Source organism: Lacerta agilis, chromosome 12, assembly GCF_009819535.1.
Source record: "Lacerta agilis isolate rLacAgi1 chromosome 12, rLacAgi1.pri, whole genome shotgun sequence".
Classification (NCBI taxonomy): Eukaryota; Metazoa; Chordata; class Lepidosauria; order Squamata; family Lacertidae; genus Lacerta; species Lacerta agilis.
The window spans coordinates 6,603,002-6,628,122 of NC_046323.1; the positions used below are offsets into that span (position 1 = coordinate 6,603,002).

At 41.6% G+C, this 25,121-nt stretch overlaps 1 protein-coding gene across 1 annotated transcript in view; it reads right to left on the minus strand.

Moving 5' to 3' along the window:
- The window catches only part of BMPER (BMP binding endothelial regulator), a 158,436-nt gene that overhangs the window by 115,410 nt on the left and 17,905 nt on the right, over positions 1 to 25,121 (minus strand). The window contains exons 3-4 of the mRNA XM_033165204.1: positions 10,143 to 10,242; positions 854 to 936 (exon numbers count right to left, since the gene is read on the minus strand). Coding sequence (XP_033021095.1) covers positions 854 to 936; positions 10,143 to 10,242 — 183 coding nt within the window. The remainder of the gene's footprint in view (positions 1 to 853; positions 937 to 10,142; positions 10,243 to 25,121) is intronic.

Below are 25,121 nucleotides of genomic sequence, written 5' to 3' on the forward strand. Positions count from 1 at the left end.
AGCAGGATGCTGCCAGAGCATGGATAGCCACGCAACTCATTCACACACATTCAGGCTGTCTCTATCCAGAAGCACACTAGCCTTAGCTGGAGAAGCATGCTTCATGCCACAATGGCACTTGGACCTCCATAGACAAGGCCAGTTCCAAGAAGACACATCTCCCTCCAGACTGCAAAACTGATCCTTTAGGTCAAATGCAACCCCACCTAGATCAGGCTGAACAACCCACCATCCAGGACAGACACGCAACCCCACCCTCTGCCTTGTCCAGGCTGAGCTGCAGTTTGTTGGCCTCCGATACACACTTTGGATCCTACCTAAATCTAATGAAGCCTGGGAGCCTGGCATGCATTTTACTGTTCTGTATCCACCAACTGTATGTCCAAACTACAAAGCCCGAGTACTAAAGATATACTGTTTGGCTTCTGCTACACACGACATAGACGAAATTTGGGACAAGTAACATTTATACATACCGTGTTACAATTTGGGGGTGGAGAAGCCTAAGGCTATTTTCATATTTAATATAAACATTTCAGACTTTCAGAACCCCACTCCTTTAACATCTTGAATCCATTGCTCTGTCTAAAAGTGCTTTCACAGAAGGTCCTGAATCTTTCCTTGGGGAGATCTTCATTTTCTTGCTATTTTCATAGGCAAATGTCCGAGCAATCGACTTGTACAGCAATGCCCATATGCCAATGGTGCCTTCCATTCTTTACTAACCTCCAGATTCTTCATTTAATTCCCAACCCATGATAATTTCACTTTATGAATCAACACAATTTTCCCTTTATTGAGCTTTAGAAACTCAGGCTTTAAAAAAAAAAAATCCATGAGTTCTATTCCTTACCTGACACTGATTCATGATACATGGTTTGTCTGAGACCTGCCACGACTGTGAGCTGTTATATGATTTTCCTTCAAAACTGCAACCTAGAAGGAAAATGAAAAATTAAATGAGTAGAGCAGTTCTTTTTATTTTACTAATCCGCACCCACCCACTAAAAACCACCACATTCCTTCAACGACTGTCTAATTTCTACAGTTCTGGAGGTACAGCATTCCACGGAAATTCTGTTATCGGAGACACAATTTGCATTCTACAAAAATGTTACCACTTACAAAATAAAGCAAGTTTCTCATCCTCATGGTTCAGAAAATACAACTGAAAACCTGCAGGCTGGTTTAGAGCTAACCATAACACAAAAGACAGAGAGAAAAAGAAAGGGATGGGAGCCAATGGTGGTTTGGATGAGCTATAGTAATTGCCTCTTTTTAGGTATTAGATAATGAGGAGACTAAAGGGGAAAGTGGAGTAGTATTTTTGTAATGTGCCATTACTAAAATAAAAGGCATTGCCCATGAAAACATTCTTGTGCATTTTTCCAAGCCACATATTCTGTCTCTCAGTCCTGTTCTCTGTTCAAGAGAGTTGCAATCGCAGAGAAGCACTGTCTTAAACCGCTTAATGCAGAACTCTTCAGAAAACCGTCTGAATGGTAAATGTCTTCCACTTTGGCAAGTTTACTCAGCCAGGTAGAATTCCACCTGCTACATGACTGAGCACAGAGCATATTTGGCACGGAAAGTAGCAATTACTGAATTCCTCACATTCAGAGATATCTGCGAAGGCCTTTGCTTTCCATCCTGCTCATTACACCATAATCAAGCATTAAGACCATTCATACTATTTATCTTCCAGATGGAGAAGAAACCTTCTGGATTAAATCAAAGGGGAGGGGGGACCACGGGCTTCATTCCAATGTACTCCTAAAGCTCAGCACAGAAGGCCAAACCACTTTCATTTCAAGCGCACTTTGTCAATTTGTACCGGCTATGCGTTTACTTCTAACCTTCAGACTACTGCATTGTACTTCGTTAAGGAAAAAGAAGAAGCATGAAGCTCAAACACTTCTTTTGTTTTTAGTGAGATAGTAAATTCACATCAATTCATTTAATTTATTTTATTTATGATATGTGTATGCCACCTCAATACATAAAGTTCTCTGAACAGCTTACAGTCAGCCCACTTGGGCAGTTTAAAAAACACCATCGATTCTTGTTTAAAAATCAGATTCCATAGGGAGAACAATTTTCCGGTCTCATATTGCCACCTCCTTTCATCATTAAAAAAGGAGAGTTCGCCAACTTCTGAGGAAGTCCATTCCACTATCCAACAACCCTTACTATCAGAAAGTGAAGGTCAGGGCTCCTATATAAGTATCTTCCAAAGGCAACTATTATTATATTTTAGCACAGATGTCTCTAAATAATGATACTGAAGAAACAGTGAAACATGCCCATCACTCCTTATAGTGTGGTATCTGCCATGTTTCTAATATTGCTATATAAATTAATGAGACTTGCCCACTTTGGCCTATGAAACACATTGATGCACCAGTTTGCTAAATAAGCTGCTCATTTTTTCCCTAAAGACTTCATTCAAAACAGTCATTTCAAAACTAAGAATTCACCAGGCATTTTTGCTTATTTTATGTTAGCAGGAATTTTATAAGCAGGTCGTTTCCTATACTCCCAAGAGGGAAAAATTATGGTAACATACTGTATATTGGCCCCATAATCCCCTTTTCCTACGGTGGATTTTTCTAATTCTTTTTCTTTTACTCCTTACTCCTTTTTTAAAGTTTCTCTTGGCATGAAAAATAAACATCAGGAGGGAGAAAAACATTCAAGGACATGTTATATTTAATTCTTGATAAATTGTTCCTCAGAGGAAAGTCCAGACAAACCAATGCAGAAATATAAAAACAGCCCAACAATGTCCCTTTAAAAAAAAGGCATCTGTATTTCATAAACATTAATATGTAGACCAAGTTAAAAGAACTGCAAATACTATACACCGAGGATAGTAAATGCATTGTTGCGTATTTTTGTAACATATTAAAATCAAAGGCACTGCCTGGCCAAGCCCCAAAATGTTCTTAAATTATTTTACTGATGCAAAACTTGTAATAACCTAACATTAATAGGACTAGCACAAGCATAACCCTTAACAGACTGCAAGGAGACTACCCCCCAACCTCCTTCCCACTGTACTGTTTAACATGGTTCATCATAATGTCCGCATTGATATTAACTAAGATTCCCACATAAACCAACCGGAATTTGAAGCTGGTTACAAATTGCAGGGTAGCAGTCCTCTGTGGCCAGCACTGAAAAATCATGGTTAAGGAAGGATCGCGAGGAGATCTTTACATTTCAGCATTGGTCAAGAGAACCTGCACACATTAAGGCTGCGATGTGTGATGCAGTCCAGCAATATCTGGAGGACCAGAGATTTCCCACCCCTGACTTGTGCAAAGCGCAGGACAGAAGTGTGTGTGTGTATGTGTGTTTCTATACTCCCTCAGCCAAACTGGGAGTACAGGAGCACTGCAATATTTGCACTACCTGAACAAAAACCGAACTCCCTAGACATTTGCTTTGTGAGATAAGTCTGTGAATGAATGCCTCACCATCCAAGGGCTGCTTACTAGTCAACCGCACCATGTTGAAGCAGCCTTAAAGTTCCATGCCGGACCAAAACTTTAGTGAAAGGGGGAAGTAGATACTGCTGTGCTGCTTCCTTTATAAAAAAGCAAACTTCTGATATATATTTTTATTTTTTTAAGGAACAACATGATTTATTAACTTGTAAAGATAAAAGCAACTGTGCTCAAGGAATAATCTTTCAAGTTGGCTTCTCTGATTATCTCAGCTAGCAATCTAGTACTAGTCTCAGTTAGTTCTCAAAGCTGGGAGATGGGGGTGCGGAGAATTGGGGTGCAAGGTGCTTAAAAAGCCCCCTCCTCCATCTTTTAGATGGAGTTGGTATATATTGGAGTTGCATGTCTTAATACGCGACCCCTCCCATGGCGCTTGGAATTGGTACTCAAGCCTGCTCATTGGAGGGGGGAAACTGGGTACTGTATATGTCAACTGCGCATGCAGAGAGCTAATGGCATTTGAAAAGGAGGAGGAGTACATGGCTATGCAGAACTGGAAAGTTACCCAAACTTCTTACAGACGAGATACACCTCTTTCTGAATTAAAGTTAAATGTCGGCTTCTCTTACAGCAGTTAACTATTAAAAGAGGAATATTCACCTGCCCTTACCAGAACCCACCTCCTGCGTTGCCACATGACCTGCTCATTCTGCTCACTTGCTCTCACTAAAGCAGTGACTGAATACTGGTGTAAGCCACAGCTGCACGACAATATGTGTACACATAAAGTATTTATTTACTGCATTTATGGTTATGTTCACATTCTTCTTGTTTTATTCTTTGGCGATCACTCATAGCCGCATAAGATGGTCTTCCATGAACACGGTATTAACAATGAGTCCGTAAGTAACTGTGGAGTCCAATTCTGGATCCACATGCCCTTCCACAGTGGGGACATAGGTTTCCGGACAGGAGTTGTTCACATTACAGCTTATACAGCATCCAGTGTGCTCCCACTGCATTGCATTCACATGGCATTAGTCACAATCCATATCGATCCTGCAGTTTCTTGACAAAAACTGCTGTTGGTGCAGGGGTTTTTTCTCAAACAAGCTTCAATCTGATCATAGACAACTGGAACAGAATAAGTCGTAATGTGAACATGGTCTAACAGTCATCAGCAGGAGCTGGTGAACACGCATGTGCAGATGACAGCTTAATCAGTAGGTGTTCCATGGGGGTTGCCGGGGGGGGGGCAATAAGTTCATGTGCATCCGGTGAAGACATCACTGCCCTCTCTCTGATGCAAGCAGCTCTGTAAATGTGGCTTGAAATGCAGAAAGGCAATGTGAATTTACCCTAACTTTCTCCATATAGAGAAAGTGTGTCTTTAGAAATTATCAAATTCCATTCAAAGGCAAATGTCACATTAATCAAAACTTAGAAGTTTCCCCCCCCCCCAGGGGCATGCCACAGACATTGTGAAGGTATATTCACACTACAAACATGCTGATTTTATAACAGTTTAAAGGTAAAGGTAAAGGTCCCCTGACAGTTAAGTCCAGTCGCGAACGACTCTCGGGTTGCGGCGCTCATCTCACTTTACTGGCCGAGGGAGCCGGCGTACAGCTTCCGGGTCATGTGGCCAGCATGACTAAGCCGCTTCTGGTGAACTCCAGAGCAGTGCACGGAAATGCCGTTTACCTTCCCACCGGAGCGGTACTTATTTATCTAATTGCACTTTGAAGTGCTTTTGAACTGCTAGGTTGGCAGGAGCTGGGACCGAGCAACGGGAGCTCACCCCGTCGTGGGGATTCGAACCGCCGACATTCTGAATGGCAAGCCCAAGGCTCAGTGGTTTAGACCACAGCACCACCCTGCGTCCCAATATCAGTTTAGCTGTTGCTAAAGAATCCTGGAGATTGTGGTTTAGTGAATTTGCCGACAATCCCCTGTGGGAAGTCCCTGGGCCACCTCTGGGAAGAGGAAACAACTAGTAAAATGCTATCGCACAGTGAGTGAAAGGAAATGGTTGTGATCCTAAACTATCACTTGACACCATGGTGGTTGCCCTTGGACAAAGAATAGGCATTCTTATCTGTGGGGATCCTGCCAAAGAAGGCATTGGATTAGATAACCACAGACCACTTCCAAAGTCATCCTACTACAGTTCTAGGGTGTGATCTTTGCCCTGCACTCATATTGACATCAATGGGAGGTGTGCATTGGGAACAAGAACAGAGTATGGCTCACAGTTATCATAAACGTACCTTATCCATCTCCAATCCACTAATAACAAACACTTATTCAGAAAGCAAATACATGTTGTTATAGATGGAGACAGACCCAAATTAAAATGACATATCTCCGTCCAACTAAATAAGGAAAGACTGCCAAATCCATTTCTATAACAATCCGTGATCTCATATGTTTTGATTAAATATATTGAATAAATGAGAGAAGGGAAAAGGCATGTTTTGCCCTACTGCTGCAACTGTAGAAGAAATGAGGCAAAAATTCATGATTTAACTCTTTCTTTAGAATTACATAAAGGTCTGCACAAATATTGTTTTCCTGTTAGGAAAGCAATTCAATACTAAGGGCTTAGTTAGTTGCACTCAGTTCCTGCTGAAACCTTTGGGACTTAGTATCAGTCACTAACTTTTCACATTGGTTTCAATGGGGCCTAGGAGCAATTTAGTCTGGATACAACCCCATGAGGCCCGCATTTCTAAAAAGGAGGTCTTGTATGACCTATGACTCTCTGGAAATCATGTGCCACAACTAGAAGCCTTTTCCAGACATCTCAATGTGTCTGGGCTGGTTGTGGTTGCTCCATCACCAAGAACATTTCACTCTCCACATGCTTAAGCAACTCTTTCAGAATGGTTACTTCACATACTCTTGCACAAGGGATAAGCCTTGTCTTGAAAACAGGTTTCGGGGTAATCTTGGTTAAGTGAGTCCTTGCTACAATACAGTATGGCAACAGAATGCATTGCCTAATGGGCGTCTGTGCATCTACCCATGTGTCAAAGTCATACTAAAGAAGGTATTCAAAAAGGAACCTAAAGAAGACCAGGTGATGTCTAAGGCCACTAACAAAGCTGCAACTTTTGCTTTCGCCAGCCATAGTGAAAAAATCTAGATATGTCAAATCCCTACTATTGACAACAGCATTGCCTGTAGTTCAGCATCTAGAACAAAGCTGATTTAGATTATTTTGTAAATGTAGCTGTCTTCCTCAGTTGACTGGCTGAATGCATGACTGCTTACACAAAGCCTGCCACACTGTAATTGCTCTAGGTATGTGAGGTGCTCCAAAACCACATGAATTCCTCTGTCTTGTAGCTAAATTCCCTTCCGAGCCTTGATACTCTGGCTGTAATTATGAGACATCCTTGGCAGTTTTAACCAGTTACCCCAAAGGCAAAGAATGAAACCAAATAATGAAATCTAACCCTAGACCAGGGGTGGCTAATCTAAGGCTCTCCAGTGGTTGCTTACTACAACTCCCAGCAGCCTCAGTCAGTGTGCCCAATGACCAAGGATGGTGGGAGTTGTTGTTCAGCAACATCCAGAAGGCCACCCCTCTTGTAAACCCACCACGTCTACACTGAAGAATGGGAACAGATAGCTACATGTTTCTGCATGGAAACACCCAGAACTGGCAAAATCCATAATATAATTGAGTCACTGCTGGATTATACCAACCTGTTTTGGGTTGCATGAAACAAGCAAGATATATATGCTTTCAAGAAGAAGAAGAAGAAGAAGAGTTTGGATTTGATATCCCGCTTTATCACTACCCGAAGGAATTTCAAAGCGGCTAACATTCTCCTTTCCCTTCCTCCCCTACACTCTGTGAGGTGAGTGGGGCTGAGAGACTTCAAAGAAGTGTGACTAGCCCAAGGTCACCCAGCAGCTGCATGTGGAGGAGCGGAGACACGAACCCGGTTCCCCAGATTACGAGTCTACCACTCTTAACCACTACACCACACTGGCTCTCCTTCAATAAATAAAGGAGCACAATTCAAAGTGTTGGTGCTGACCTTTAAAGCCCTAAACGGCCTCGGTCCTGTATACCTGAAGGAGCGTCTCCACCCCCATCATTTAGCCCGGACACTGAGATCCAGCGCCGAGGGCCTTCTGTCGCTTCCATCACTGCGAGAAGCAAAACTACAGGGAACCAGGCAGAGGGCCTTCTCGGTAGTGGCGCCCGCCCTGTGGAACGCCTTCCCATCAGAAGTCAAGGGAATAAACAACTACCTGACATTTAGAAAATACCTGAAGGCAGCCCTGTTTAGGGAAGTTTTTAAACTGTGATATTTTAAATGTATTTTAATGTTTGGTGGAAGCCGCCCAGAGTGGCTGGGGAGACCCAGCCAGATGGGCGGGGTACAAATAATAAATTATTATTATTATTATTATTTGAACATATATAGTTGAACATACGCAGCATACGCAGCATCTGATTAGCAGGACATAATTTCAATGCTGTGCGATGCTTAGGGCCCAATCAATGTACAGGAGCAACCAATACCCAGAGATATTAAAGGTACATGAATACAGACTATATTAACAATCAGGGTGAGACCCTGCTGAAGCCCCATGAAATAATAAATGTCAAACAAAACAAAAAAAATAGTTAAATTTTAAATGTATGCTATTTCAGTTTAAATACTTCTTAAAAGGTGCTGCTGCAAACTGTAGGTTTGATTGCTTGTTTTAAAGCCAGCATTTTATATAAATTGGTGGATTCAGGTTGGTCTAGCAGGGTAAATACTTAGAAAAACAAAGCTGCATGCCAGAAAAAGTGCATAAACATATCAGCCATCAAATGCTTTTATTCATCAAGGAAAAATACACATCCATATCCACCACATCTGTTTTGTCAGAATTATAGCATATTCTGTTTTCTTTCTCTTGTGTTCCCCCCCTGTATATTGATATTATGTTTGTGTTGGTTGTGGGGTTCAGAGTTCCCCATCAACATACCCCCCCTTAAGTTACTCCATGCATGTCAGGAGAACTTGACAGATTTTTTTTCTTTTTAAAACAGATTTGTCCTACATTACTCTCAATGCTTTTCTAATTTAAAAAACTGCCTTTGTGTTTTAAAAGCAATCCTTCAAATGTGCAGTAAAAAATGTTCAGTGAATCATTCACATTTCTGGAAATCTTACCTAGCACTGTTAAAAGTTGTAGTGATTCATTAGAACTTTCAAAGATAATTTAATTGACTGGCCAACAAAACGAACTGTTTCTGTATCTTATTGCTTTATTATGGTCAATGACCAGTAAATTGTTATTACAGAAGCATCAAACCTATCGATAAATAAACTATACTTTCTGTTCTAACAACTAATAACAGTGAACAATAAATTGCTGCTACTAACAGTAAGTGATGCTTTTAACTTGTTACCTTCCCCAACTTGCTGCCCCCTTAATGTTCTGGACTACAACTCCCATCAACTCCAGCCAGCATAGCCATTTTGATATCAGTTGCTGAGCACTGCAGCAGGAAAATGAGGAAGGTCTCACTAAGCCATAGTTTGGCTTACCAATGTTGTGAGAACCAGCTCAAAGAGACAAGGCATGCTGCAATAACACCAGCAACAGTAATGCCACCAATAATAGACAGGTGTGGACTGAGGGCATGGTTGGCACCACTTTAACAATTAGTGGGAAGGTACTGATTTATCATTTTCACGCCTCCTGTTAGTTAAAAGGCAGGTAAATGAACAAACTCGTTTGCAGTGATTGTGCCGCAGTGCGCAGTAAGGTTGGAGCTGCGCCGCACCCTGATCTCCATCCAGTCCAATTTCTGCAGCATACCAGGAAGGAGAGAAGGGGTGTGGCGGCAATTCCCCTTTTCATAGATTCTCTAAAGGTCAAGTTTCGGTTTTATGTTCTTGTGATAATAGAACGATTGAAACACTTCATCATATAGTGTTTATACGCCCTTTATACTGTGCTGTCCGGAAGAATTTATTGTTACCATTAATTCACAAATTGTCTGGGCACCCGGCAGATTTCCAACTTACTTTTTTATTGCAAGATACAGATCAGTTTGTAACTTTACAAATGGCGAAATTTTTAACTTCCATTTTGACATACTTCCAGTTACAGGTGGGTAGCCGTGTTGGTCTGCCATAGTCAAAACAAAATCAAAAATTCTTTCCAGTAGCACCTTAGAGACCAACTGAGTTTGTTCTTGGTATGAGCTTTCGTGTGCATGGTCTCTAAGGTGCTACTGGAAAGAATTTTTGATTTTATTTTGACATACAAGAGACATAATGGGCTGCTGTTTATAATATTTATCTAATTTTACATGCTTAGTGTCTTTTATTGTTACCAATTTTAAATCAAACAGTGTTTCTGTATTTCCCTTGTATTTCCCTTTGTTTTTTCTATGAGCTTAAAGCTGAATAAAATTGATTGATTGATTGATTGATTGATTGAAGGGGTGTGGTGCCAAGGAGCACTGGATTGGCTTAGCCGGCAGGTTTGCAGTGACTCAGCTGTACAAGGGCTGGGTGAATGACACAGTTCCACCTTTCTGTCGACTGCTGGGTGTGTGTGTCTGTGTGGGCAAATTGTGTATAGCTTTGGGCTTTATTCTGTCAAATATATATGCAATAACTTAAAAAACAAACAAACACTGAGAGATAAGTATGAAGTCCACTGCACCTTTACATCGCTCGCAGCACATCCCTCTCTGCTTTATGACCAGAGCACACTCCTTAGAAAGCACTGGGCACTTCTCTCGTTTGCATGTCACTTCCTTGTTCTGTGGGGAGGAAAAGAGGAGAGCAAAATAACAGCATCAGTCTCCATTTTCTCCCAATAAGGTAGTACACCATGAAGTCAGATTCAGAAAATCTTCCCTCTGCTCCACAAGGAATCTTTGGGATACAGAGAGGACATTATACCCCTCCTTCATACAAACAGAGTTGCTTTCCCTCTTGCGACACAAATGCATCAGCAGGGAGTTGAAAAACTGGGGAGAAAGGGGGAGTGGTGGAACTTTAGAAAGGATACTGAACCTAGATAAAGTTATGCCAAAGGAAACATGTGACTCGTTTCATACTAATGTTACTTTTTGGTATACTGTAGAAATGATAATATTTGTGTAAACTATAGCTGGGACTTTAGAATACCTGGCATTGAACTTCCTTGTGCGAACAAAAATATTTAGCCGCGACTATTCAACAGGTTTGCATAGTAGAGTTAGTTTAAAAAAACGAAAGTCTGGATTTCCAAACCAAATAAAGACAAAGATGGCTTCAATGAACTTCTTTCCTTCTAACAAACAATAAAACTGCAAGCCAAAGACACAATCCAGGCAGCAGTAATCCTGAAAGGAAGGGAAAAACTATTTGAATAAATACATGGTCAAATAAACATTATGCCCTTTCAAGTCTCATTGGTTTAAATTAGGAGTGACTAAGCTTTTTTTTTAGACTGGGGGCCACATTTGCTACTGACCAACCCTCCCAGGGCCAAATGCTAGAAACAGCTATGGACAAGTGAAAGCAGGAGCCACTTTAGCTTGTGTGATCACTCTGCACATTCTTTACAGCTGGCACTATGGTGGCAGGGACATGCCTCTCTCTGATCTTCAGGGATTGGAAGAGAAGAGAGAGCTAATTTTCTACTCATCGCAGCACTGGGCTGGGAAGGAAGGTGGTGGGAAGTGAGATACCCTAAGCCCCCAGGTCAGGACACTACAGAAACAGAAAGGAGTGTGCCCGTTCTGATTTTTAATTTTGTGTTTTAATTTCGTCCGAATTATGCCCCTCACATTACAAAAAAAAATTAATCCAATGACTGATCTCAAACTGTCAGAACAAGACCTGGTCCAAGGCTACATGGCTGAAGCAGTGAGAGAGCCACTTCCTCCTGTGATTCAGCTCACTTCCAGTGAGGAAAACTGAGCGAAGGCTGGTAATAAATAACAAAACTGATGGGTGACAATCTTCTGATCTTCAAGCATCTCCTACCACTCTGCCCCACCCTAGCCTTGCACCATTTTTTTTTTTAAAAAGAAGTAACATTTTACTACTGGAAATTCCTTCCTTAAACACGGCAAAGGGGGGGGGGGTCGTCTGCATAAAGCCCCACCTATAATTACTGGTTTGGTCCATTACATGACACAGAAGCTCATTTGCCAGATGCCACTGTCCACTTAGCAGATCATATGGCATAATTAGAGACCCCCAAAAGGAGGGGGAAATCAAAGGGGAAGGAAGAATGTCAATCATAAAATTAAGTCATGAAGAGGCTCTGAGCTTCATTGTTTCCGAAGGCCCAAGCTAAGGTACTTTTAAAGGTTAGCTCAAAGTCTTTCTTATAAGTGAGGAGATTCGGGCTTTTAAAAGGGGTGTATCTTCCCAACTATCATACGCCATCTTATTCCTTCTGCAGTAAGTGCCGACAATGTTTTGTTATAAGCTATGATTCATTATTCCCTCGCCAAGCCAAATCTGCAATTATTTCAACTGCAGTGACTATAAAGTATGAGCAGGAAGAATTTGAGTTCTCAAGCAGAGGATAAGCTGCTGTCAGAATACTGTCTATTGTCAGAATGATTCAGTCCTGTATTGTTCTGGCTCTTTTACACGAGTATACAATTGCAAACACTTAGTCATAAATCTGAGTTATGTGGACTCCAGCTCCCCTGCACTTCTGAATTGGCTCAATGCAAGCACAGTGTACATTTAGGAAACTGGCTAAGTAATGTCAGGGCCAAATTTTGTCTTTTAACAGGGCACCATTTAAGAAAGAGGGGCAGAGATATTTTTCAATGTAAGCAAAGAGTCATAGCAAGCTTCAAGTAATATATTCAAACTTAAAATGCAGGAAAGCTGCCTATGTTCAGAGATGTGTTCAGTTTTATTTTTAAAAAACCTAACCAAGTTATCAACACACATTTAAGAGTCACTATTATTATTATTATTATTATTAATTACATTTCTATAGTAGCCTTCCTCAAATCACAGGGATTTCAAGCGTCTGGTACTGTACAGTACTCCAGGAGTGGTCTGACCAACGCAGAAGACAGTGGGACACTAGACTTCTGTTGATCCAGCCTAGAATGGCATTTGCTATTTTTTGCTGCTGCATCACAGTTCTCCAATCTGTTGTCATATTGAATCCAAATTCTGTATTCAGTAGCATTGTCTACCCCTCCATTTTGGTGCCATCTGCAAATTTGATGAGTATCCCTTCAAGACCTTCATCCAAGTCCTTTATAAAGATGTTGAAGAACAACAACAAGCCCAGGACAGAACCCTAGCCACTTTTCTCCTAGGATGTCGATGAATGAGTCAACCAGCTACAAAGCCACCTAATAGTTATCTAGTCCAGACAGAGCATGCCCATCATGTCTAGTATCCACTGATAGCCTTATCCTCCACATATTTTTCTAATCTTGTATTGTGGGAGCAAATTCCATAGTTTAACCAAGCATTGTGTGAAGAGGTATTTGCTTTCGCCTGACCCGAATCATTTAGCAATTCCCTTCTGTACTCTGAAATAGAAGCACTACCATGAAAACAAAACACAGGATGCCCCCACAACTGTTCAGTTAGAATTGCTATATTAAAAACTCAAATGGGGGGAAAACCCAAGCCTTCTCCTTTGTCTCATTCTCCCACTTTAATATCCATGCAATTGTTCTACTCCCTCCCCTCCTCTTTCAAGTCTCTTCTCACCACCCACTTCTTTTGCAAATCAATTCCCAGTCCAGCCTAAACCCTAATTATGCATCCACTACTACCTGGGTGTCACCCCACCTCACCCCATGGCCAACCCATACTCCCTCCCTCCAGGTTACAAGTGAATTTTTCAGTCGCTTCAAATTAACTGAAATATCCAGCACAAGGAAATGTCCTGTGTAGCTCAAAAGTTGACACACAACATTGTGGTCTTAACAAATGTACTATTTTACTGTTCCTTTCTGGCCAAAAGGATTTGTTCAAGTTCCAAACGTAATGGAGCATTGTTTTATAATAGAGGTATAAAGCAAAACAAAAAGCTGTCTGCCTGATGAAGAGGTCTATACAGGTCGAAAACCTGCATGATTCTCTGCCAGCACACAGTTGGCTCAAGGAAGATATTGCATTACCTATTCTATACTTCAAAAGATCTGCTGAATATTCATCTCTTAAAACAAGCATGTGTAATTCCACTGAAACCTTTGGAGTTGTGCCTGCTTTCTGCTCCAGCTAGATATGACCCTTAAACCATTCCAGAATATTCCTTTGAAAAGTGTTATGGTCTAACATGATTCATACCATGTAGCCTATATCTTCAGAAATGTCATGAACAGTAAAACTTGATGTGGAGGAAAAGGACATTTCTCTGTATACCATTCCACCCCCTCCCCTTTTTTTATCTTGCCCCTCAGATTAAGCAGAGTTGGTAAATCATTGTTTGGTCTATTGTAGTCTACTGTTGTAAAAGGCAGGTCTCCGAGGCCCTGTATGGATTGTAAGGAAAGAAGATAAAACCTCATCAAACAAGGAACAATTCTGTTGCTTTTTGTTTTAATCCGCCTCCCAAAATTTCACTCTTAAGTGGTGCCACTAGTCTAGTGAAATCCGTCTTGTTCTTTCTAGGGGACGAGAGGGGGAGTAGAGTAACTAGGTCAAATAAGCCTTAACCGGGAACTCTGTTGCTTCCAGTTGTTTCTTTAACCATAAAGTGCATCATTTCAATACTTTCCTCCAGCCATTAACTTGAAGCAAAAAAGGGACAAAAATAAAGAAAAGCCAATACAGCCAAAACTCTTTATACATTGTCTACAGTGTGCTTCAGAAGCTGTTGAAAGCTCACAGATCTGTCGATAATGCTCCTTCAAAGGAAGGGGGGGGTGAAGAAACCCGTCTGACTGCAACTTTCGGAAGCCAACTTTTTTATAAGGCAAGGAGGAGAGGATTTTCTCCCTCTTTTGTCATTAAAAAAATAAATAAAGGACAGCAGTGTACTTTTGGCATCAGTGAGTACAGAAGAGACATATTGCTCATAAATATATAAACCATTTTATAAATCATAAAGCTAGGAGTCAGGCAAAATCCATAATAGGATCCCAAGATTCATAATAAATAATATGTAATTACAGTCATGCACAACAGTTATTTTAAACAGATGGTTTACAGATTCACATCTGGGTGTTTTTTAAATTTAGTTTTCATGCATAAACACCGGGAGAGATCATAAATATTATACCATGGATGGTTTTTTAAAAAAAGAAACCTCAGGACACAGGGAGGAAGATCTCCCTCTGAAGTTAACAGTTGCTGTGCATGGTATAGTAGTGGTTTCCTAAGAAGCTCCCGCTCACTTTATTGTGGCTTGTGCAAGAGAACTTCCCTGATTATTCTGCAGGGTACAGTCAGGATAAGGTGGGAAGTGGTGGGTGGGAGAGTAAGATAGTGTTTCTAAAACCAATGCAGAGTGACAATTGATGCAATTACACTATGATTACTTGGCCAGACGTTCAGGGCTTATCCTAGAATCTCAGACATGCCTGAAAATAAGGAATTTGTGGTTATTTAGAAGAGTCAATTGGATAATTCTATCTACCAGAGGCCCACACTTAGAGATTTTCAAATCAATACATACAGCTCCCACCTCACACCATGCCACCTTCTTGGTTGTTTCCCACCCTTATCTCTGTAAATTACCTCTTTAGTTCCTTCCTCTCTGCTTTCTTAGAGTCCTCCTGCTTCTCCAACTTGTTTTCTCATCCAACCCTTCTACTTATCTTTTCCTTAAAGCCCCCACTTCTGAGAATACTGCAAATACTTTCTGCCACTTCTCTCAGGTATTAGGGACTTCATTTCTCTTGAGTTTCCCTCATTCCTGGCCTCATTTCAGAGTTTCTCAACTTCTCCAGCATTCTTGCTGTAGTCAGTCCCTCCCCTTACATATTCCACCTAGCAGACACACCTATCCTGAAGCCCTGTGCAAGGTTTCAGTCAACCAAATTAATCTTCCAATTTGTCCACAGAAGCTGCATTGTTTTGTCAACTACCTATCACTAAGCTCTCCCTCTCAGCAATTAAAATGTTTAAGAACATTCCATAGTCTCACAGCAGCCCAGCCAATGGCTGAGAGGATCAGAACAATCTCTTCTGTAAAATTAGCACAAGAGCTACCATTTTCAAAGATAAGTAGTGTGAAAGAGCTCCCATAGACAGCTAGGGAACAAAATGTACATCTGTGCTTTGTTCACAAATATGCATTCCTTCCCCAATCAGGTCCATATCAATGAATAAACGCCATCTCCAACTCCTTGAAATATTCCATCAACGGTGTCTCTGAAAATTTTTACACATCACTTGGGAAGGCAGGCAAACTAATACCAGTGTAATGGAAGAAGCAAAGATCACCAGTGTTGAAGCAATGATTCTTCAACATCAACATCGTTGGACTGGTCATGTTGTGCGGGTGCCTGATGATCATCTTCCAAAGCAACTACTCTAATCCGAACTTAAAAATGGAAAGCGTAATGCTGGTGGTCAACAAAAGAAGTTTTTTTTAAAAAGTAGTATAAACACTTGCCTACGAGCGCTCCAATTGGAGAACAGCCTTTACCAAAGGTGTCATGGGCTTTGAAGACACTCGAACTCAGGACGCAAGGGAGAAACGTGCTAAGAGGAAGGCACGCTCGGTAAATCCACACCATGATCAACTCCCGCCTGGAAACCAATGTCCCCACTGTAGAAGAATGTGTGGATCCAGAATTGGTCTCCACAGTCACTTATGGACTGACTTTTAAAACCGTGCTTATGGAAGACAATCTTACTCGGCTACGAGTGATCGCCAAAGAAGAAGAAGAAGAAAGAGGAAGAATGCCCTACACAAGTAAATTAGTTTATTCAAGAATACTTATGGGGTGAAGGTTACACATATCCCCTTAGTTCTGCTGACACCCCTTTCTTACAAGAAAGCAGGTTTTTAAATCTCTGCCAATTTTGTAGCCCATTTGCTTTGTTACACAGTAGGCCCTGATATATAAGCTCATTTCTATCCATAAAGCTTCCTTCTTTGCTTAATTTCTTGGTTATGCTAGAGGGAAGCTCTAGGATGTGAGAGATACAACCCAGCAACAAATTTTGACATACATAATGAACAAGACAGATCTGATCACTTCGTTAGAGGCCTGTTTCTTTTACCTATCATGAATTACTGGACTGAAATTTTATTTTCTGTGGTAATCAAAGTTTGTGTCAACTCATTCACAAGGCAGACAAACCAAACAGAGGCTGACTTCAATGTTGCCTGTTCTGCAATCTTGCCTCACCAATAATTTATTCATCCCCAAAGCATGGCCTATATTTTACCTACCATCAAAGAGCTCTGTGTATAAAAGGCCCATTATAATGACAAATCATATCAGGAATAAAAAGAAAAAATCCTTAACTCATATGGTATAGTAAAATAAAATGCCAACATGAAAAGTTTTTTTTTTAATCGAAAATGCTTGGCAAAGACGTGGAACAGGATCTGTTCCAAACCACAGTTTTAGGTCAGCTGCCAAAATTCCAACAGGATTCCCTATTGCGTCTCAGCTAAAAGAAAGAAAAAAAGAAACTATCAACCACTCTTAAGAATTGCTTTCTTCAACAGGCATGTGGCTTGGAACAGGAGCTGTGCTTTCTTTTGGGAATGTGGGGAGCACTCTAGAATAACTTGACTTGCTGTGTTCTGAGCCTAAAGTTTGATTATAAGGTGCAGAGGGAAAACAGCCTGTACAACTAGCACAGATGCTAATTCTCAAGATGCTAATTTCACTTCCAGTGTTACATTCCAGCTGTGTTTTCTTATTCTTCTTGTTTTGAAAAGATGTTTTCAACAGCCTTGTATTGTATTTTCAGTGTCATGCAGCTTTTCAAAATATTTCTCCTGTGCCACTTCAATAAATCTGGAAAATACATAATCTACCCTTTGTTACATATGCTCAAAATTCTGGATAGCATTGAAGATCTCATTGGGTCATTTCACATGGATATGTATTCCAAAGAGCACAAGAGTAATCATCATGCTCACACACTGCACATGAAGCATTTTGTACAAACCTTGGCTTACATCATTTATTGTACTGTATTTGCTAATCTACTATTATTTAGACTTGCTAGTTGCTTGCTACCCAAAAGTCTCTAAACAATTTACAGCATGTTAGATGTATACATTTGTACCTGAGTTACAAATATGAATGGGTGGGTGGCTAAATCTCTGTTCAGCCTAAACATCTTTGCCTCAGGACCTGCCCAAGCTATCCATGAGGTCCTGCTTCAAGTTGCTGTAACCACCTGAAGGCACGTCAAGTGGTGAAGAAAAACATCACTTTTCAGTAATGGTGCTCTTCTTGTGAAATTCCTTGCATAGTGAATTCAACTTTGTCATGGTACCAGCCCCATGCCGAATCGTGCGGACGAATCTTTCCTTTAAAGTAAATTAAGTGAATTCTCTGTTCTGACCTAGCATTTGCTATATGTGCATCTCAGCTGGAACCATTCCAAAAGCACTGCTGCATCCATGCCAAAACTGGCCCTGAATCTTGCAGGTTGAAAGGACCACAGTGCCCAGAGCAGCAAAGCATTGTTGATACCAAGAATGGATGGTGTTACAGATCTGGCTACAAGGGGTCTCTGCCAACATCTATTACTCCCTTTGGCATTCCACCCTGACCCAAAGGAGATATTAATCAAAGCAAAGGTTTGAGCTTGCACAAAAGACCCTACATAATTTACACTGCAAATTTTCATCCTGCCATCAAGTTATATAAGAAGTTCACACCACTCCCTAAAGGCCAAACAATCACTTCCTGTGGTGTGCCTGATGCTTAAACAAGTTTTATCCTGCACACCTGAGTCTTTCAGTCTGTAGGATACTGCCCTTCTGCTACAGAAATAAATGTGTGTGCTTGTACTGGTGTAAAAATGACAGAGAGAGAGAGAAGGGGGGGACCCTATATCCCCATTTAAATACAATAGTTTGATGGGATGGGAGTCTACAACATTAAACATATGTTTTGCTCTGTTTCCCTAATTGCCACTGCTTTCCTCTCATTCACCTCAATGGATCAAAGCAGTTTATGGTTTCAGCAGTTTCACTCACAATAAAAACTTGGGGTTGGATTAAAAACAAACTTTAATAAATAAATTAATAAGCATATGTATTCTTATTTTATTTTTATTTATTAAATTTGTATACCACCCAATACCCGCAGGTCTCAGGGCGGTAACAACATAAAATCACAATACAAAAACACCAAATACATAATAAAAACAAAAACAACCCAATAACTCCCCCCCAACACAGTTTTAAAGGGCATTGGAAGTCAATCAGCCAAAGGCCTGGTTGAAGAGGAAAGTTTTTGCCTGTCACCTAAAGGCGTATAATGAAGGCGCCAGCCGAACCTCCCTAGGGGGAAACAAAATAAAATAAAAAATTCCTTCCAGTAGCACCTTAGAGACCAACTAAGTTTGTTCTTGGTATGAGCTTTCGTGTGCATGCACACTTCTTCAGATACTAGGGAGAGCTTTCCACAAATGGGAAGCCACTGCAGAAAAGGCCCGTTCTAGTGTTGCCACCCTCCGGACCTCTAATGGAGGAGGCACACAAAGCAGGGCCTCAGAAGATGATTTCAGGGTCTGGCTGGGTTCATGTGGAAAGAGGCGGTCCTTGAGATATATAAGCAGATATACGCATGTATCCTCTCACAAGCAGAACAATTCAAAAGCAGTTGCAAATAGCCTTCCCAGGGAGGGTTGCCTAGCACCTTCCTTGTAGTCTTTCTGATGCCAAGTGAAGGCCATTCTGTCCAGGTTTTCAATTAACTTTCATTACGCCAGCCTCTGTTTTATTTTGTTTTTAAAACTTTTTTTAAAATTATGGGATGTAGCAGCTTATGTTTTGCTATACTTACAGAGTTCCTCAATTTTAAAAAAAATGACTTTCTGTTTTGCTTTGATTGCAAGTCATCCAGACAACGTTATGTTATGGGGCAGCAAACAAATGTCAACAATAAATCGTTTGAGCACCAAGGTGAAAGTACAGTAGTACCTCGGGTTAAGAACTTAATTCATTCTGGAGGTCCATCCTTAACCTGAAACTGTTCTTAACCTGAAGCACCACTTTAGCTTATGGAACCTCCCGCTGCTACTGCGCCGCCAGAGCACAATTTCTGTTCTTATCCTGAAGCAAAGTTCTTAACCTGAAGCGTTATTTCTGGGTTAGCAGAATCTGTAAACTGAAGCATCTGTAACCTGAGGTACCACTGTATGTTACCAGTGACACCATCCAGTAGATACCCATGGAAGTCACAGCAAAATGTACATATCTATTGCTAGCCACACCTCCAAGAGGTTACTTTTGCCCCTACAAAGTAGACAGTGGACACTCGGGTTACGGACGTAATCCATGACGGAGGCACATCCGCAACCCGCAGTATTCATATCCCGCAGTGCTGCGTCTGTGCACGTGCGTGATGCAATTTGACGCTTCTGCGCAAACGCGAGGCACGAATTAGCACTTCTGCGCATGCGTGAGCACCAAAACCCGGAAGTAACCCGTTCCAGTACTTCCGGGTTCGGTGCGGAGCGCAACTCAAAAAACATAACCCGCAGCGGCCGTAACATGAGGTATGACTGTACAGCTTGAAAGACCACGGAAACTATTTTATTAAATATAGCAAATAGAACAACAACAAAACAAAGAACAATCCCCATCTATTCAAGGCACCAAGGGTAAGTGGATACATTTGGGGGGGGGGGTGGAGAGAAGACATAAAATATAGTTATCATTGCCACCAGCCATAGACTCATGCTGTCCAAATTTCTGCTGCTGCTGAAGACACACACACACACACACACAGGTAGACGCATATGTGATATTTTTTAAAAAAGAATGCCAGGTAGCATAGAAAGTTTCTCTTTTCCCTGCAAGAGTCTGATACAGTACTGTGCTTAATCTTTTCAGAAATCAAAATCAAGCAAACATTCCTTAGCCAGGCAACAGTATCCAAACCATTTCCATCTTTGTATCATTCAATACCCAGCTGCTACCAGAAGAAAGTTTATCAAGTCTTTAAATTTAAATTTATTATTTGGTCCCATAAATAAATATAGCGAACAAAGCTCTGCTGACAAAAATAATAGTCTCTCTTGCAAAAAAATTTTTAAGTTTCTGGTGACCAGTTAGCCAGAATCTTTGCACCTCTGCCTCCATAGCATTGGTGGACACTAGAGCCAATTTTTTTTATTGTTTAGGTGGCAGACTGCTGTTATAAGACAATGGCCTAATTGACAGCAGCATTACAGATTTTAAAATACTGGGCATCAATACCATGTTCATTTCTTACATGTGGTATCTCATGTAATATTCAAAAGCCTCCTAATGTACCGACTGCCAATCAGAGCCGTCTCAAGGGGATCTGCCGCCCTGGCGCGGCTATCCCTCCGGCGCCCCCGCCATGCCGCCTCTCCGCCGCCTCCCTCCCGCGCTTGCCGCCCCTTGGGAGGGGGTGGGCGAGTGGGGGGTGAGGGGCGTGGCGCTGGAGCGGCGCGGGGCTCTGCGCGCCCTTCCAGCGCTTCCGGGATGAGAGGCGAGGGCGGCCGGCTCGCGCTCCCGCGCGCAGCCGGGCAATTCGCGCTCCGCGCGCAGCCGGACGGCGCGGCGCGGCTGGGCAGCTCGCGCTGCATCGGGCGGGCGGCTGCGCGCGGAGCGCGAGCTGGCCGGCTGCGCCGCGCCATTCGGCTGCGCGCGGGAGCGCGAGCCGGCTGCCCTCGCCTCCCGTCCCGGAAGCGCTGAAAGGGCGCGCAGAGCTCCTGTGCTCTGCTGGGCAGCCAGAGGGCGTGGCGTGGCCGGCCAGCTCCCTTGCCGGGAGTCAGAGGGCGCTGCCGGCAGGCGCTGCCAGCGGGGCTGGAGGGCGGAGGCGCCCTCCAGGCCATTGCGCCCTGGTGCGCCGCGCCACCAGCCCCAATGGATGAGACGGCTCTGCTGCCAATTAGTTTCCAGGTCCAATTCAAAGTGCTGGTTTTGACTTATAACGTCTTAAGCAGCTCAGAACCGCAATACCTCAAGGACTGCCTCTCCCCATCATTGGAGGCCCTTCTTCATGCGTCTTCTCCTTGAGAGGCCCAGAACGTGGCAACACAAGAGTGGGTGGCTCCATTTGTGTAATATGCTCTCCCCAGGGAGGCTTGCCTGGCGCCTTCATTAGATATCTTTAGGTACCAGGCAAAAACATTCATTTTCTCCCAGGCCTTTGGCTAATTAAATGATCTATGACCTTTTAAACTGGGGGGCAGGTATTGTTTTGGTTTGTTACTACGGAATGTATTTTTGTGTTTTTATATTGTAAACCGCCCTGTGATCCTTGGATTAAGGGCGGTACAGAAATTTAAGAAATGAATAATGAATAATAGGCTCTGCACTATGTCGCTGTAGGATGACACATGCCTAGTCAGGATGCATATTATCAGTCATCATTGCATTTAGAAAATAAGGTAATTTAAAAGAAAAAGAAAAATGATAGTGGTTTAACAGAGTACAGTGGTACCTCAGGTTACAGACGCTTCAGGTTACAGACTCCGCTAACCCAGAAATAGTACCTCAGGTTAAGAACTTTGCTTCAGGATGAGAACAGAAATCGCGCGGCGGCAGCGGGAGGCCCCATTAGATAAAGTGGTACCTCAGGTTAAGAACGGACCTCCAGAACGAATTAAGTTCTTAACCCAAGGTACCACTGTAATGGGACTGTGTGTCCCAGCTTGTTGCCTATATTGTTTAAGGAAATACCATAATTCTGGATATTGAGTTTAATAGTGTGGCCAAATGTGGGACTCGATAGTCTCAGATTTATTTATTTTTTAATGGGCTAGTAATGCATCTGAAACTAGTGCCCTGGTGTGTTTTAACCTTCTAATAGCCTGTTGAATCTCTTCTTCTGAAATATTTTTATTTAACATTTTTTTGGTGTCTCATTGATAGGATTTGCATCAGCTTCAGTTAAATACATATCTATATGATTTTTGTTGGACTTTACTGAGCTGTACAAATTTGGGTAATACTCTCTACAAACATAGCATTAATTTTGGACTAATCATATGTGATAGTCCAATCCTTTCTGTCAAGTAATGAATTTTATTAACTGCTTCTCTTTTAATTCATGTGGAAGAGTTTGGAGTGCTTATTGCTTGCCTCATGGTACTTCTGTTTAACACACAACAGAGATTTGGCGATCTTATATGAGCCCAGTGCTTCTAGTTCCTTACGTTTATTATCTAAAAGTCTAAAAACTTTGAGGAGCCAGAGCATTTGTGTTTTATTTCCAGGGATTCAATCTCTTGTAAGAGACCTTGCCTAATTGGATCAGTCCGCCTTTTATACGTAGCAGATTCCACAATGCCTTTGCCCCTCACTGTTGCTTTTATAGCTTCCCAGATTGTGGTGAAGCTCATTCTTGGGGTTATATTTATATCAAAACATGCCTTTATGGCTTCTGAAATTGATTCTACTGAGAGTTGTTTCAAAAGTAGTACTGGATCTAGATACCACACTGGATGAACTGGACCTTTCGTTTTAATTTGCAATCTCACCTCTACCATAACATGTTCTGTATAAAGGATAACTATACGCCCATGTGAGTTCCTAGGCAGGCAGAGATTAGTACATAGCCCAGCTGAGAATATAACTAATAACTCAGAAAAATATATGTGAATAAGTCTCTGACCCTCTGATTTACAAGTCTCCATGCATCAACCAAATGTTAAAGGAGTGGAGCAGTACTCTTGTTGCCTTGCTAGGCTCCCACTGGTACAGGGGAATTTTTTATGCAGTGCTTTGCTGCATATTACAAAATTAAGATATTCTGTTATTATCAATTGCCCTCTAGTAAATTTAATTAACTTATGAAGGGTCTTGTCTAAAAAAAAATATAGTATTGATTTGTCTGCCCATAGCCCAGGATGTTCTGAAGTCAAGGTACTGTACACATACTACAAAAGTTGGATTGCTTTTAATTACTTTGACAGCAATGGTTTCCCCCCAAAGAATCTTGAAAAAAATGTTGTTTGGTATGTTGAGACTTTTCTGGTCCCTAATATCCACTGCAAAACAACAGTATCCACTGTTCCACAGAAAGAGGGAATGGTTGCTGAAGCAGCTTTGTGTGGAAACAATCGGGAGCTCCCTTTCAAAATAAAACAAACCTACCAATGCCTGTATTGAGCCCTCCGAAATTATAATCAGCCCCCTCTCTCTATACCGTGTTTCTCCTAAAATAAGACACCGTCTTATATTTTTTTTTGCTCAAAAAAACACAGTATGGCTTATTTTCAGGGGATGTCTTATTTTAACGGTGTCGCATCAGTACGCTGCATAGCCACGCCTCCCCAGGCTGTTTTAATGGGAGGTACCATGTCACTATGGCTTATTTTCGGGGTATGGCTTATTTTTGGGGAACGGCTTATATTTCGCAAATGCATAGAAATCCTGCTATGGCTTATTTTATGGCTATGTCTTATTTTAGGAGAAACAGGGTAGCTAGGAATGTTCAAAACTAAGCACATCTTCATAGAAACAAAACTCATATCACTCCTGAGCATATGTCACATTCAAAGTGTCCATTTTATTATCATGCATGTTGCATTTGAGTTGCTCTTCACTTACACTGTCACTGTCACTGTGCCCAGATAGTACCTTCTCACTTTCTCTGTTGGGAACTATACCTTTTCCCTGATGTCACTGTGGGACATGCAACCATGCACTGTCAAATATATGAGTACTGGGTAGGATCAAGGCAGCTGAAAAATCCCAGGGGTCTGTACCACTGATATTGAGTGCAAAGAAAAAGTGTTTGCAGTCCTACAGTGAAAAGTAACAAGATGTTCTCCTAAATACAACAACTGAATTTCTCTAGGATTCCCGTGTTTTCTCAACAAAAGAAAATTGCTGAGTTCTTTGAATAGTTCCACGAAGTTTTACCCTACCAGTATGGTGCTTCACCTAATGATAACCTTTTTCATAGCCTTTTTCATTCCGTCACTGTTCCACTGCAGCTGCCTTGTGATTTTCTTCTCTCTCTCTCTTTCTCCATCTCTCCTACATATCAAAGGTCTGCTTAGACGGTCTTTACACTGGAGATTTGGGCCATGACAAATATTACCTTGTTGGGCTTCCTTGTGGCCAGAGCCTGTACTAAAAACTCTGAACAAAGCGGCCCTTGAAGCTGTGCAGTTTCAAAAGGGTTTACAAAGCCCACTGGGCCTCCCAGCTTATTTTGCAACAAGTCATATCCCATGAAGAAATTCACTTCTGTATAACACAAAAACAGAGTTAGATTAAAGAAGAAGGAAGAAAGAAAGAAAAATCCCCTGCTGATCTGTCTGGCCAGAATCATGTCTTCTACCGCTCATATCCTTTAAAGAAATGATCTTCTGGAGATATATGACCCTAATACATCACCAAACTCCAGTGTTCTCATGATACTCTATTCTTAAAAATATGACAGATGACAGAAGAAGCAACAGGGAATGCTTTTCTTTCCATGAGAGTGTGTGTGTGTGTGTGTGTGTGTGTGTGTTATCCACAGTTTTAAAATGCTAAGGGCAGGTATGTGTTACAGTGTCTTTTTTGGGTCCAAGGCATTATTTT